Source organism: Apodemus sylvaticus, chromosome 14, assembly GCF_947179515.1.
Source record: "Apodemus sylvaticus chromosome 14, mApoSyl1.1, whole genome shotgun sequence".
Classification (NCBI taxonomy): domain Eukaryota; kingdom Metazoa; phylum Chordata; class Mammalia; order Rodentia; family Muridae; genus Apodemus; species Apodemus sylvaticus.
The window spans coordinates 2,210,438-2,224,526 of record NC_067485.1 but is presented as its reverse complement, the minus strand read 5'-3'; the positions used below and the strand labels follow the sequence as shown (position 1 = coordinate 2,224,526).

Here is a 14,089-nt window from a genome sequence, read left to right as displayed (position 1 = left end):
CTGGGATTGAGTGAATTTATAGTTAAATATACTTTTTCATAGAGAAAAAAAATCAGACAATATTTGGTAACTTTCTTTAAATGGCAGAGCTTCATGTGTATCTATAAGCATCTGGAGAATAATATTCTTCCATTTTTAAGTCTTTTTCTTCCATTATTATGTTTGTGCACACATAATGTATGTATGGGCACCTGTGCATGTGTCTTCCATATGGATCTGTAGGTTGGACTCTGCTTACCAGACATGCACAGTAAACACCTCCTTGCACAAAAGCAAGTTTTCTATTTAACAAGACTGTCACCGACCTATGCGTGAAAGTCCTGGAGCCTGCGAATACTGTTCCTGGTCATGAACGTAGTAATTTCGCTGTGTGCCCCGTCAGGGGAGCCACACGTAGCTGGGCCTGTGTTCTAGAAGATGCCGGTTGTTTGTCAGCACTTCATTCACAGATGCAGCCCAAACTACAGAAGGTCTGTATCCCTTCAGTAATTCGCCAGGATTAAGAAGATATTTCAGGCTGAGGTGTAGGAAGGAAAAAAGGAAAGGGTGTGTGGGTTACCCAAAACTGGACTGGGACTTGTAACTTCCTTCTAGGTCTTTAGAAAATTATTTTACTTGTCCTATAAATGCGGCTCAATTGGTAGAGTACTTGCCTAGCATGTATGCATGTACACACAAACACATGCCCAAGCTGGCACATTCCTCGCACGGTGGCACATGCTTGTAATTTCAGAAAGTAGGAACACCAGAAGTTTACTGTTATCTAGCCTTTGTTACACAGAAGTTTCAAGCTAGCCTTGGCTACATGAGAACCTGTCTCAAAAAGAGGAAAGAAGTATTTTGCCCAAAATCAGTCATTTTCTACATTTTATGCTGAGTTATTTCCACTGATAACAGCTCTCACCCAGAAGCCCCTACCCCTTCTCTGCAATAGCTATAATATCTGCTCTGTGTCTACAGCATTGTATTTTAACTCAGAACTAACTGAAAGATTTGATAATGGAAATGCATTTATTCCCGTTCTGGACTTTACATTGAGATGAATTGGTGGATAACAAGAATTTAGAGTTAAGATATCACTGCTTATAAATTAGAAGGCCAGTTTCATCAAAATCTGAACACAAGAAGTTGAAAGTGCTCTCTGATACGTTAAAGTGCTGCGCTTTGGGAATCCTTCAGCAGGATGGAAGATCGCCTGAAGTGCTCTGGGCATTTTGTTTGAATCAGTTCTCCCCAGAAGCATGAAGTGGTGGTAGTATACCCCTCTGCCCCATCACTTTGGGCCTGGCAGATTCTAGGCAGGCAGACATGAAAACCTCAAATGTTTCTTGTAAAATCCTTGGAGATTTTTAATCTGAGCATGTAGCGTGATTTAGTTTCTGAAATACAAAATGGCATAACATATTAGTAGACACACGGTGCAGGCTGCAGCTGGCCCCACGGTCTGGTATCCTGTAGTCACAGAATATGCTTTACATCGCATTGCTGGGGCATGGGCAATACTGCTAACAAAGGTTCAGATAACAGCACGTTTGACAGTTTGACTCTCCCATTTGGAAGCATGGCCATTCTCTGTGCCACAGCCTCCTTCAGCCCCCACCTGCTCCAGCCGCTCTCACGGCCTTTCACCTGGTGGTAGTAGTTTGGAAGGGCTGTAATCAGAAGATGACTTACAAGTCGCATATCAGCTCAAGCTATTAGTAACATCTCAAACATCTAATATCATGGGCTCTGTGAATATTTGTTGCTGCAGTGGTCATTGCAAAGTGTAGCTTTGAAGATGCTTGATAGCCAAAAGTAACTGACACTACTAGGAGGGTCTGGCCCTTTTGAAGAAAAAAATACTTTCACTCTTCATTATTTGATAACCTTCATTTGCTAGCAGCCTCCATTTTTACCCTGAAAATAATGCAAACATTCACATTCAGTGTTCTATCTAGTCTTAGGTTTAGGCAGTTCTTTAAAATTCAATTAAAACAAAAAACTCATGCAGAGAACCATTTTTCTGCTGCCTCCAGCAGCAGCAGCAGCAGCAGCAGCTGCAGCTGCAGCTGTTTCTCTTTAAGTTTCTAATACATGGAATCGCTTTCTCCGGAGGTCCCGCAGACATTACCCCTGAACGCAGGCTTAATAAGCCTACACTGCCTGTTGTGTGCATCTGAACATTTCCTGACAGGCAGAGAAGACCATAGCTTCCTCTGGCTCCTGTTTCTGTTTCTCCCTGGATCCTGAGGAAATAGAAGTTCCTGTTCTTGTTTGGGGAACTTCTCTCCGTGATATCCTTATCTCACGCTATTGGCAAGAATCTTATAAGTGAAAATTCACTCAATGGAGTTTTATTTTAAGTCTCAGAGCAGTGCCTTCCTTCCGTCCACCCATGTCCCTCACCTGTAGCAGGCAGCCGTGGACCTGAGTGGGTGGCCTTCAGGCATTCAGGGTAGAGGTTGTGCTTCCGAGTGCCTTAAAAAAATGGAAGGTGTTTTATATACGTGAGGTTACCCTTCACCTTATGCACGTGACTATCAAAGGTCAGTGGCATTCTGCCCTTGCCCCTGTTTGGGTTGAATTCCAGCCAACAAATCTCCAGCCTACAGGAGAGTTTGGGATTTTTCTCCCTCTCCCATTTCTTCTGTTTTGTTCTGTGTAAACAGTTCCTACCAAAGTAACATAGACAAATATAGCAGAGAATGCTTTTCTGGAAGATGCATGCTCCCAAAGCATTTTTTAACCATTTTTGGGAAGAATTGATCGTTCTGTGCGTTTCAGACAGACTGAAAGAGGCGGGGAGACTGTTGCTATAATGGAAGTGACATCATACATTATTGCCCCATTGATCTGCTTTTAGTCTCCAGCCAGGATAAAAGGAAATGGCACCAGGGAGGAAGCATGCTTCATTTCGGCTCAGATCCCAGAGTGATAATGGGGTAATAATAGAACTCACGCCACTGTCAGTCTGTGGCTGCATTAGTCTCAGGCTCGCTCTGTCTGGAGCCGCACTGACTTCCTTCCCTGTGCAGCCACTGCTGTGGGCCAGCTGGGCAGCCAGAGAGGGGCTCCAAGGCTCCCCTTGGCCTTCAAGGCAGGCATGCCAGCTGCAGTCCTGATGTTTGTGCCTGTGGAAGATTCATGGTGAGACATGTCATGTCTGTGGCATTCCTAATCTGGGAGGTAAGCCTGCTCTTCTGCATTGTGTTGTGCTAATGGAAGAGAAAGTGGGATGTGTGGATGGATTGTCCTCTGGGAGGGAGCGCAGACTGACATCCATCCCTGCGCCCACCCTCCCTCTCCCACCCCTGCCTCCTGTAAAGCCACTAGGGATCCTAGAAGAGCCAGGCAGGCTCGGGTTTTCTTTGTGTTGCTTTTACTTGGATTAGGGTTGGGGGTTGGAAATTTCACATTTTTTCTCCAAGAAACTTTTAAAACTGTTCAGACTTGTGCCACTTTCCTTGATTTTTAAATCGTGGGGGTGGGGACGGGGGCAAATGAAGTTAACTTTTTTCTTTGTATATTTCTTCAAAACTAACAACTATGAAATTTTCAGTGTTATGGCAAGAATGCAGACTTCCACAATCCTTAATAATGTTTGTACTTGATCGACTTCCTGTTACATCTTGCTTCCTGTGTTCATTTGAGTAAGTTTTACAGGCCTGTACCATTGTTTTCAAGGACCCATCTGATTTGGGCAGCTCTTAGCCTTTTTTGTCTTGAGTTTCCAAGGCAGATGCATTTTTACAATACCAAGACTTTCCCTATGTGGAGAGAATGTAGATCGTTGTTTGTGGAAAGAAAGAATTTTATCTCCTTTTACAGCTGAATGGTGGGTAAGAGCTGTCAGTCCCACAGTGAGGCCAGTCTTGTCATAATATATCGTTCTGGCTTCCGATGCTCATGGACACAGGCTGTTTTTTTCTTGATGACACCATAGTACATCTGACACAGTCTGTGTTCCTTGCAGTACCTCCAGGATAGCACACAGTCCCAAAGTTATGTCAGAGTTCATTTGATTTCTTTGTAAGTGGCAGTGGGATATTTCCCTATGCCGGCTGCCAGGACAGCCGGCCGCTCAGCACTGCCTCCTAGCACATTTGCAAGTACTTGAGATCTTTCAGTTACTTTGCGAACATTTTTCCTGTATTATTTCTTTTTCGCTGTAGGGTGGCTTGACAGGAGGCAAATATGTATTTTACAAAGAGATGTTCACTCTACTAAAATATTTTTGCTTTAACACATCCTCTTTTCAAGCCTGTAATCCTTTTTTTGTGACATAATATTTACTTATAAATAAATGATAGTTTTATTATGTGGCTGAAAACAGCATTAGGCCACTGATTTGTCTTTCTTCATTGTTTAGAGACTACATTTTCCCATGAATTTGGAGAGCCAGGTGGCTGTAGGTTGTTTACTAACAGAGTGCTTTCTCCCAGTCCGTTCTACAAAGGCTAGACTAACACAGATCTTCCCACATTAGGGAGGAATGTTCCGGCGTGGCTGTGCCTTCTGTCCCGCCTGCCTCTGAACAAGCCTGCTCTTGCAGGAGGGTGTCTGTACCCTACTGAATGGAGGAGGGTGGATTCCTTGGAGGGGTGTGCACCCTCACTCTTTCCTGCCTTTTAATTAGAGCCAGATAAACTTGGGAACCAGCCCTAAAGGTTTGAGTGCATATGTATTCCCCTCCAGGCCTCCCTCCCATCTCAGCTGTCCATCTTAAGTCAGGGGGCTTAGCTCTGAATGTTTCCATTGCGTCAGTTTTGTGACAACAAAAGCTTTCCATGATCCTTTTGATTCTCTTCGTGTGGGGTTGTGAGCTTTCTGCTTGGAAGAAAAACAGCAGGCAGGTGTAGATCCGCTTGGGCTCCCATGTTAGCAGGTCTCAGACTTTTAAGCTAGAGTTGTGTTCACTGACTTTACCCAGGAGGAATACTCAGGTTAGGCATATGGGTGACTGTAGCCACTGCCACAGCAAAACTAAGAGAAGCAGTGGGGTGGCTTGAGGTAAAGGGGCCTTAGTTGGGGCCCGAGGGAAGACACAGTGCAGGAGGTTGTCTAGCTTGTGGCCTTTGGACAAAGCATGTATTTTATTTTAGATCAAAAAAGGACAGGCAAGAGGAGAGAAGTTGAAAAATTAATGTCTTTTGAGTAATAGAAATTGGCAGTTAAAATCATGGTGTTCATAGGCACTCTCTGACCTAGTGTCACCCTCCAGAAATTTGGTTTGCTTAGAAGAATCATTAGGCATAGCTGGGGCTGAAGGGGTACCCAGTGTAGAGAATGTAGAATTTGTATAAAGCTTTGTAAAACTCTGATTTTAGCATGAGTCTCTGTAAGTCAGTACAGGCAGTGTGTGCTTAGGTGTATGTGCCTTTTTGCTTGTCTGCAGCCTGTAAAGTGTATTGTAGTACCTTATACTCACAAATTATAAACAGACTGCTCATGAAGGGGAGGGGTTGTGAGGAGAAGCATTGTGAGCAGAGGCAGTTGTTACACTGTGTTTGTTTTTCAGGGTTCTGTAGGTGCCTTGTAGTCCTACACGGTTCCGAAAGAAATCTGAACCTACCTCTGCCTAGTTAACGCTTGTAAATTTGCCTAAAGCTGGATGCATTCGTGAGTCCTTGTCTAGCCAGAAACATTTCTTGGCATATGCATGCCATAAAGGCAAGGCCGTCATGAGGCATTGTGACATGAAGACAAGTGCCATTTAATCTTCTGTAAGCACATACCAGACATGATAAACCAGGGAAAACTGGCTTTGCCAGACCCCAGGATGCGAATCTTTAGGGCTGCGGACAACCCTGATGTATGAGGAACGTCAGCAGGTGCTCTCTCCATTCTTCAGACATTCAGGCCGGGGTTTCCCTGGCCCTGAGGTTCTTGCTCAGAACCTTGGTATTAACCTCTTGTTGCCTACATGACATTTCAAGGGCTGTTTCTTTTGTCCTCAGCTTTCTCCAGACCAGATTGTCCTGCTTTTGGAGAGGCTCTTAGAGCAGAAGACCCTGAGGCCCCAGACACTGCATTGTCTCCAGCAGACTTACCATCTCCAGGAGCAGGATGCAGAGGTAACACAGTTGAAACTGTGCACCCCCACTGATGGGAAGGCAGTGAACCCACTGCACCCCCAGCCTGTGAGCTGCTGCCAGCTGTAGTATGATGCCACTGTGTGCTTGCTTTAGGAGTCAAGGGCTGGGCTTCCAGCGACGCTTCAGACAAGTGCCTGCTCTTCTCCAGGGGTCTCCTGTGGTCACTTTGACCGTGAAATGGTTGGAGGCCATCCTACTGTATAAATTATAAAGACAGATGCAAGACTTGAGCTATTGGGTGGAGTTTCTTGAATTAAGGCTTGGGCGGGTCATTTTGTGCTCTGGTGGCACCGTCTTTCCCTTGTTCATTAAGGAAACTCAGCTCAGATGTGTGGGAGTGGCTCAGTTGCATTCAGCTAGGGCAAGAAAGAAGCCATGTGTAAAGGAAATGAAAAGCTAACCTAGCAACCATGGTTTAAAAAGTAAAATTGGATGGTGGTAGTATGATGTGAGCCTTAACAAATCTTAGTTTATTAAGAACACAGCACAGACCCTAGATGGGTTCCAGGTTTGAAAAAATATATATAAAATCATAAATATTTAATGTATTTAATCACAAGAAAAAGTTCAAAGAGACATGGTCTTTGACACAGAGCTCTAAAACACCGAGAACATAAGAAACCTTAACTCTGAGGATTCTGTGCACGGCAGTCAGCAGCCACCAGCACCTGGGGCATCGGGACACTGGGAACTTAACCCTCCTGAGTCAGGCATGCACAGGTATGAGGTGCACGGGAGACCGAGGGTGTGTTCAGGTGCTCAGTACTCATTCCAGTCTAGTTTTGAACTTCTGTTTTAGACCAGTTAGTTGGTTTATGTGAAATGTTATAGTGACTTTCAGAGTTAGTAAAGTGTCCTACACTGACTTCGTAGCTCACTGGGAAGGTGGACTGTTACGCATTTTCCAAGTCTATAGATTTAGGAGCCGTGGAAAGAAGTCCACAGGGAGACACTGGCCCTTTACCACCCATGTATCAAATTTGTTTGTTTCTGCTCCCAGCCCTTTTGTTTATCAGAGACTCCAAATGCCAGACTTATTTTTAATTAGTGTTTGAAAGACCTTGCTATTTATAGGCAAAGGATTGTGTTTTGACGGGGTTGGATCCACTGGAGTAGAGGCTCCTGCCAGCCTGCACTGGCTGGGCGGGAGGGTCAGAGCAGGTGCTGAACACCTGTCCCTTGATGCCAGGAAGCCACGAGGCTCCAGTCCCCTTCTCCTTCCTCCTGCTGGCATGTCACACATCCTCTCTTACCCTACAGCCTGATATAGTTACTGTGTATCATTCCTTAAACCTTTGGGAAGGAAGTAGATGCCTCTCTTTTCTGTAAATATCAAAAACTGTATCTTACTGCCCAAAAGCAGATTACATGATTCTGCTGTGATCCTTGGTGCATGGGTGGACTAAATGTACCGTGGGCACCAAGCATCACACCTGTATCCTTCCTTTACACATTCATGATCTGACTATAACATTTACACTTAACATTTACACACCGAGAAAGAAATGGTACACACAGGTCAGGCTCACCTGTAGGAAGCTTGCATTTGTCTGACAGCTTATTGGGCGAACAAGACAGCCTCAGCCAAGAGCTGTGAAGGGGTGATACAGGGTGAGGAGACACAGGGCAAACATCTCTAAACCGAGTATTCAAAAAAGGCCCCTCAGAGGAAGCAACGCTGAAGACAAGAGGAGGTGGCTGTGCGCAAGAACAGAAAGATGTAGCGACTCAGCACATGTCAGGATAGTGGCCTACAAATGTTGTCTGTGAAGGACTGGAGAGTTCATAGCTCAGGCCACATGGTTTCTGCAGCAACTCTTCAACTTTGCTGTTGAAACAAGCACATGGCAAAAACTCCCGCACACCTGGGAACACATGGGTGAAGGGCAGTGAGCCAGGCCAGCTGTGATGGACGTACCGTGGGTCTCTGTATGATTAACCTTTCTCGGGACTCTCGCCAGCCCCGCTCCTCCTGGTCACTTCTCGCAGCACTGCGCAGCAGTCCCCGTGCTGGGGCTGCGGATGGAGGGTCCCGCACTAGGGACTTCAAACTGAGCGGTGACTTTGTGCTAGTGGTTCCATCCTCAGTGTGGCTGCTGTTGCTTATGCTTGTAGCTTTTCTCATACGGAAGTTCCTGTGAAATGTCACTTTGAATCAGAAGAGCAACATGATTTTCAACAACTGTTGTTTTTCTAGAAACTTCAAACTTTAAACGTGCCTTCTGGTGGTGACTAGGCAGCAGGAACTGCTGAACCATCAGCCACTTTTTTTTTTTTTCTGGTTTTTCTAGACAGGGTTTCTCTGTGTATCCCTGGCTGTCCTGGAACTCACTCTGTAGACCAGGCTGGCCTCGAACTCAGAAATCTGCCTGCCTCTGCTTCCCAGGTTCTGGGATTACAGGCATGCGCCACCACCACCACCTGGCTCATCAGCTACTTTCATTTGAGTGACAAATGCTCCACAGGAGAAAGAGTTGCTCCTTGATGGAAACAGTCTTGAGGTTTCTGACTTAGTTTCCACTATTTCCCTGTGACTGAGCAAGCAAGGGCATCCCATCCAGTTTCAGTTCTCAGATAGAGAAGAAGTAGGAGTCACTTGAAAGATGGCCAAAGAGACCTCTGTAGTGGGGTCATGTGCCCAGCCTCCCCAGAGAAGGAGTGAGGTAAGTTAGGCCCCCAGTGCTCTGTGCAGGTTACTGCTAAGCTCTGGGTCTGGTGTTGAATAGGATTCTGATTATAGCAAGAGAGTTTCTAGGACCCGCCCTCCCATTCCTCCTGAGGGTGTGAGTATAGTTGAGAAGGGAACCTACCACAACCTGTGCCTCCAGCTGGCCATGCCCCTCATGACAAAATGCAATGCACATCCCTTCTTTTAATTCAGCTCACTTCAGGCAACTTGTGTGTGATGGCCACCCTGAACATTTTAGACTGGGACACGCTTTGGTCTAAAGCGTCTTCAACATTTTTCTGTGTATGTTTTCTGAATTAAAAAAAAAAAAACTGTGTGTGTGTGTGTGTGTGTGTGAGAGAGAGAGAGAGAGAGAGAGAGAGAGAGAGAGTGTGTGTGTGTGTGTACAAAGTGGGAAGGCCGTCATCATCAGCACACAGGGGCAGAAACATCAGGACAAGTTCCCAGCCAGCTTGGGCTGTGTAGCGAAACCAGTCTCAAACTACCACAGAAGAAGGGGCAGAGAGCCACCAGGATGAAACAGGAGTCAGAGTTAGGTACAGTAGCATGCTTTCATCCCAGCCCTCTGAAGGCAGACACAGGTGGATCTCAGTGAGTTTGAGGTCTGCATAGCACATTTCAAACAACCTGGTTTACACAGACCCTGACTCAAAATAAAAGCAAGAAAGCAGAATGGTAGTGTATGCCCATCCCTGGAGTACTTGAGAAATCAATACCTTGTGGTTGGTCTAAGCACCCAGGCCCAGGGCTTGGTGCTGGTCAAGACATGTACTTCGCAGTGAGCTGTGTTCAGATGCTGATACACGTCATTTGCCTTCCCCTGGCCTCATTTTCCGCCTTAGCACAACATTATCTCAACTGTACTGCCACTGCTGAGGGGCAGAAGACTTGATGAAGTGATCTTTGCTCTGGGGTTTTATATCTGATTTTGTTTTCCTTGGAAACTATGTGCTGTGTCTGAGCATGCCACTGTCAGGATGTGCTAGCAGATGGAGCTTCAGTTGGAGATCCACACTCCTCACCAGCTCTCCAGACCCCTCCCTTTTGGTGACTTAGGAGACAGTTCCTAAGTCTTGATTTCCTGGGGATTAAAATGAATCCATAAATACTTTCTTTACAGATTTGTTAACAAGGTAAGATGAGGAACCATGCGAGACTGTTAAGAAAACTTGGACAGCCCATGGTTAGGTTATCCGGTTGTTTCTGGGCTGTCTTGCTGGGGCCCAGCTGAGCGTGACCATTGGTTAATGTGGTTTCTGTTCATGGGAAGGCTCATTCTTAGCTGACAGAGGCTGTGCTGTCTCTTCAGCTCTGTATTCTCCCCCACCCCCCATAAACTAAAGCAGAACGATGGAAAACGTAGCCACTCGGTGTGTGTCATCTTCTGCTTGGGACAGCCCTTTTTTACTTGTGGTCATAGAATTCCAGGACTTTGGGTTAATGGTTGGTTGGCATGTTTTTTGCCCCTGGGGTAAGGTCAGGGGTGGGGTGGGGGTGGGGATGAGGTGGGGATACTCTAAATCAAGGTTTCTTGGCCCCCACAGTTCCATGTTGTGGCTGTTCAGCATCCACGGATCCTGTTTATGAGGCTCCCTCTCCCATTGTAGGACTCCTAATGTCCCCAGATATTTCCTGGGGGCAAAGGAAACAGAGGTAGTTGATAGAACACGAGCTTTGCACCAAGACCTTAGCACCCATGGGTCTGCCCTAGGAGGTCAAGGCCTATGAGTAGACTAATGCCACAGCACCAGCCGCCTCTCCATGGTTGCTGTGGGACACACATCTTTGCGGTGCAGAGGGGCCAGATTGTTGTTCTCAAACCCAGGTGGTAGATAAGGCCACGTGCTTCCAAGTCCAACTCAGTGTCTTCTGTATGGAGTCGGGAACTTGCTTGTGAGCTGAAGTAGTCAGGCAGGCCTGTTATAGCTCTACCTCGTCAGACAGGGAAAAGAGCACCGACTGTTCCGCCTTCTTTAGCTGTATCTGCACCCCCTTCCTTGTGCTTAGTTTGTAACAGTGTCTTTACACACTCTTCAAAGTTGGGAAAGTATTTTGGTGATTTTCTTTCTTTTTACTTGGGTCAGTGTTCACAGAAGTTTTCTGTGGAAAGCTAGCAATAGACAAGAGTCTCCTATTTTTCTGCGATGAAGGACTTTAAAAAAAAAAGCTGATCTAAAATAACAAAAGTAATGATTTGATTTTCTTTTTTCTTTTTTTTAACGTTCTCTGGAGACTGGAGACATTTGTTAACTGTAAATTATTACAGTGCACTGGTTGGTCAAGTGTCTGTTAATTGGGTAGACATGAACAAAACCCCGGAAGCATGGAGAACATATTCTGACCTGTTTTCTTCAGAGAATTTTGTTTTATCTTTTGTTTTGTTTTGTTTTTGTTTTTGTTTTTAAGGGAATTGTGTGCCGAGGAAGTGTGTAGGGGCTGGAAGGGATGCATCGTGGTCAGCCCACTTAGAGCAGAGGCTTTCCTTTCCGTGTTGTACTGCCGTCATCTATTCTGTGACTACACTGCTGCCATGGTAGGCAGAGCTGTCCCAGTGGGGTCACTGTTTCTTTTTCTTTTTTTTTTTCTTTTTTTTTTATTCGATATATTTTTTATTTACATTTCAAATGATTTCCCCTTTTCTGGCTCCCCACTCCCCAAAAGTCCCATAAGCCCTCTTCCCTCCCCCTATTCCCCCATCCACCCCTTCCCACTCCCCTGTTCTGGTATTCCCCTATACTGCTGCACTGAGTCTTTCCAGAGCCAGGGGCCACTCCTCTGTTCCTCTTGGACATCATTTACTATGTGGATTATGTCTTGGGTATTCCACATTTCTAGGCTAATATCCACTTATCAGTGAGTGCATACCATGATTGATCTTTTGAGACTGGGTTGCCTCACTTAGTATGATGTTCTCCAGATCCATAAGTTCCCTTTTCAGCAGAGACCAGGTACCACATGTCACCCGAGAAGGGTAAGTGGTGCTGTCACCCCTGATTTCAGAACCAGTTTGAAAGTCTGCTGAGTGTAAAGTCTTGGAAGAGAAAGCCATAACTATCTAGATCCAATGCAGGTCTCATGTCTGCTTCATTTCTTTTGACTGGAACTGAGCTTTTAATGGCATTAAAGTCATCCAACGAAGCTCTGTGTGTATAAGGTGGTGGGGTGGGGAGACGAGGCTCCACCTAGATCCCAGGAACGGTTCAAACCAGGTGAGGTGAGTGTCTTGCTCTCTCTGTCTATGTTGGATGTCCGTCACTAACCTGGGCCCTCCCTGCATACACTCTATTTGCATGCTAGTGTGGTAGCTGTAGCAGCTGAAATATTACTCAGAGTGGCACCACAGAAAGAGTGACAGACACATGTGCCTCATTCATGTCTGGGTGTGCATTCTTGTACATGGGATTGGGTCAGCCTCAGGTGTTGTTCCCTGGGAATCATCCATTTTGTTTTGTAAGACAGGGTCTCACCTGTTAGGCTAGGCTGGCTAGCCTGTAAGCCTCTGTCTCTGTCTTTGCAGTTGCTGGAATTACAGGCTCACCATACCTCATATCTGCAAGGCAGGAACTTTACTCTTTTAAGCTATCTTCCCAATCTCCGCATGTCACTCCTAACACTGGCTTAGGAATTCACTAACGTTTCTGTACAGCAGCAGCTGAAGTAAGGTCTAATTCCCTTTATTAGAAAAATAATGTTCAAGTTACAGTCCTTTGGGAACAGCAAGCGGTGAGGGAGAAGAGGAGCAGTAGAGTAAAACAGATGCTGACAGTTTGTGTGGCTCACACACCACAGCTGACAGTTTTTTGCTCTCGCAGGAGAAAGAGCAGGCCGCTACCTACCATTGCGGACACCCTGAACAGTCAGTCCTTAGCTGGCAGTGCCATCAGCCTCTAGCCCTGCAATGGCTGTGCCTCTCGCCATCAGTGAACCCTCTTTAAAACAAGTAAATCTAATTTAAGCACACAAATTGAAAAGGCAGGGTTGTTTATTGCAGTGTAGACTTATTAACTTACAAAAGCCTCAAGCCTTCGTCTTTCTGTTTACAGATATAAAATGAAACTCCAAATGAGGTTTAATGGGCTTCCCAGATCATGTTCCCTTGTACAGATTTTTTTTTTCCTTTAGCAGTAAATTTCAAAATCAAAAGGACTGAGAAAGAAAGGGGCTTCCTGTCATAAATAGGATCGGTGGTATTCTTCAAAGCATTTTATAGCTTCCAACTGTGCATTATAATTTCAAAGTCACTGAAAGCATTCTCCACTTGCAGAAGCATGCTGCAAGCAGACTCTGCTTGGAGGCCAGTGGGATCAGGGGCTAAACGTCTTGCTTTCACCCACTTACCACAGAACCCTGCAGCATTGCCACCTAGCGACACAGCAGCCAGCTCGGTCCACCTGCTGGCCTGCCTCAACACTGGTTCTGCAACAAAGCTAAAGGATTCTGTTTGATATTGACTTTCTATTAGAAATATGATGCAAGGATTTAAGTTGCTATAACTGTCAGTAGACACTAAGATTCCAGGTTTTCCTAATAATTATACATGTAAGTTTGAAACACACAAAGAATGAGCCAACTCGCAGGAGTAAGCAGGCTGTAGGGAAGCTGGGTAACCTCCTTGAGCTTGTCAAGTAGGCACTAACCACTGGGCTGCAGCCATAGCACTGGGGGCGCAGAGGGCAGGGGCTAATGGCTGATTCCTTGTTGTAACTTCATGTAAAACACTGGGATAGAGAAACCTGATAACAGGTGTGTGTTAGGCAGCTGTTAGTCCAGCAAATGCCTTAGGTAATCAGCCTATATAAAGAGAACAGGTTCCTTTTGGCTCAGGTTATGGTTCCAGCACCTGATTGGTTAGCACAACTTCAGGCCTGTGGTGGGAGCATAAAGCAGGGCAGACCCACGTGCCTACAGTCAGGAACCTTCTGTGCTTGCTGGCTACACTCGTTCTCTCCATACTGGCATTGCCCTCCATGCCTGGCCACCCCAGCACTAGACCAGTCCCTGTACTGTTCCCTCAGGCCAGTGGGACGCAGGATCTCCTCTTTAATAGTCCTCTGAACGAATGCTGAGACTGGGATTGGAGCTGCAGAGATAGCAGTAAGACTTGGGGATTGGAACCAACACTCAGGGCCACCCTACATGTTGTGCTGGGACCATCCCTAGGTTTCAGGGATGCCCATCTGGATGTCCACTGACAAGGTAGGTTTGAGGAGGAAACATCTGGCTAGCACTGTACAATGTACAGCCCACAGTCTGTTCTGTAAATAACGGTTTAAGTGAGGAGCCGTGCCTGCCCTGTTCTTCAGGGGCAAAGCCAAATGGCAGA

The 14,089-nt window shown here is 45.9% G+C and overlaps 1 protein-coding gene across 4 annotated transcripts in view; it reads left to right on the top strand.

The window, feature by feature from the left end:
- Aopep (aminopeptidase O (putative)) overlaps positions 1-14,089 on the top strand; it is a 313,459-nt gene that overhangs the window by 288,481 nt on the left and 10,889 nt on the right. For 3 of the 4 annotated variants that reach the window (XM_052156766.1, XM_052156767.1, XM_052156768.1), the window contains one exon: positions 5,940-6,056. The exons of the other annotated variant lie outside the window; for it this stretch is intronic. In XM_052156766.1, the coding sequence (XP_052012726.1) occupies positions 5,940-6,056 (117 nt within the window). The remainder of the gene's footprint in view (positions 1-5,939; positions 6,057-14,089) is intronic. 4 annotated transcript variants of the gene reach the window in all.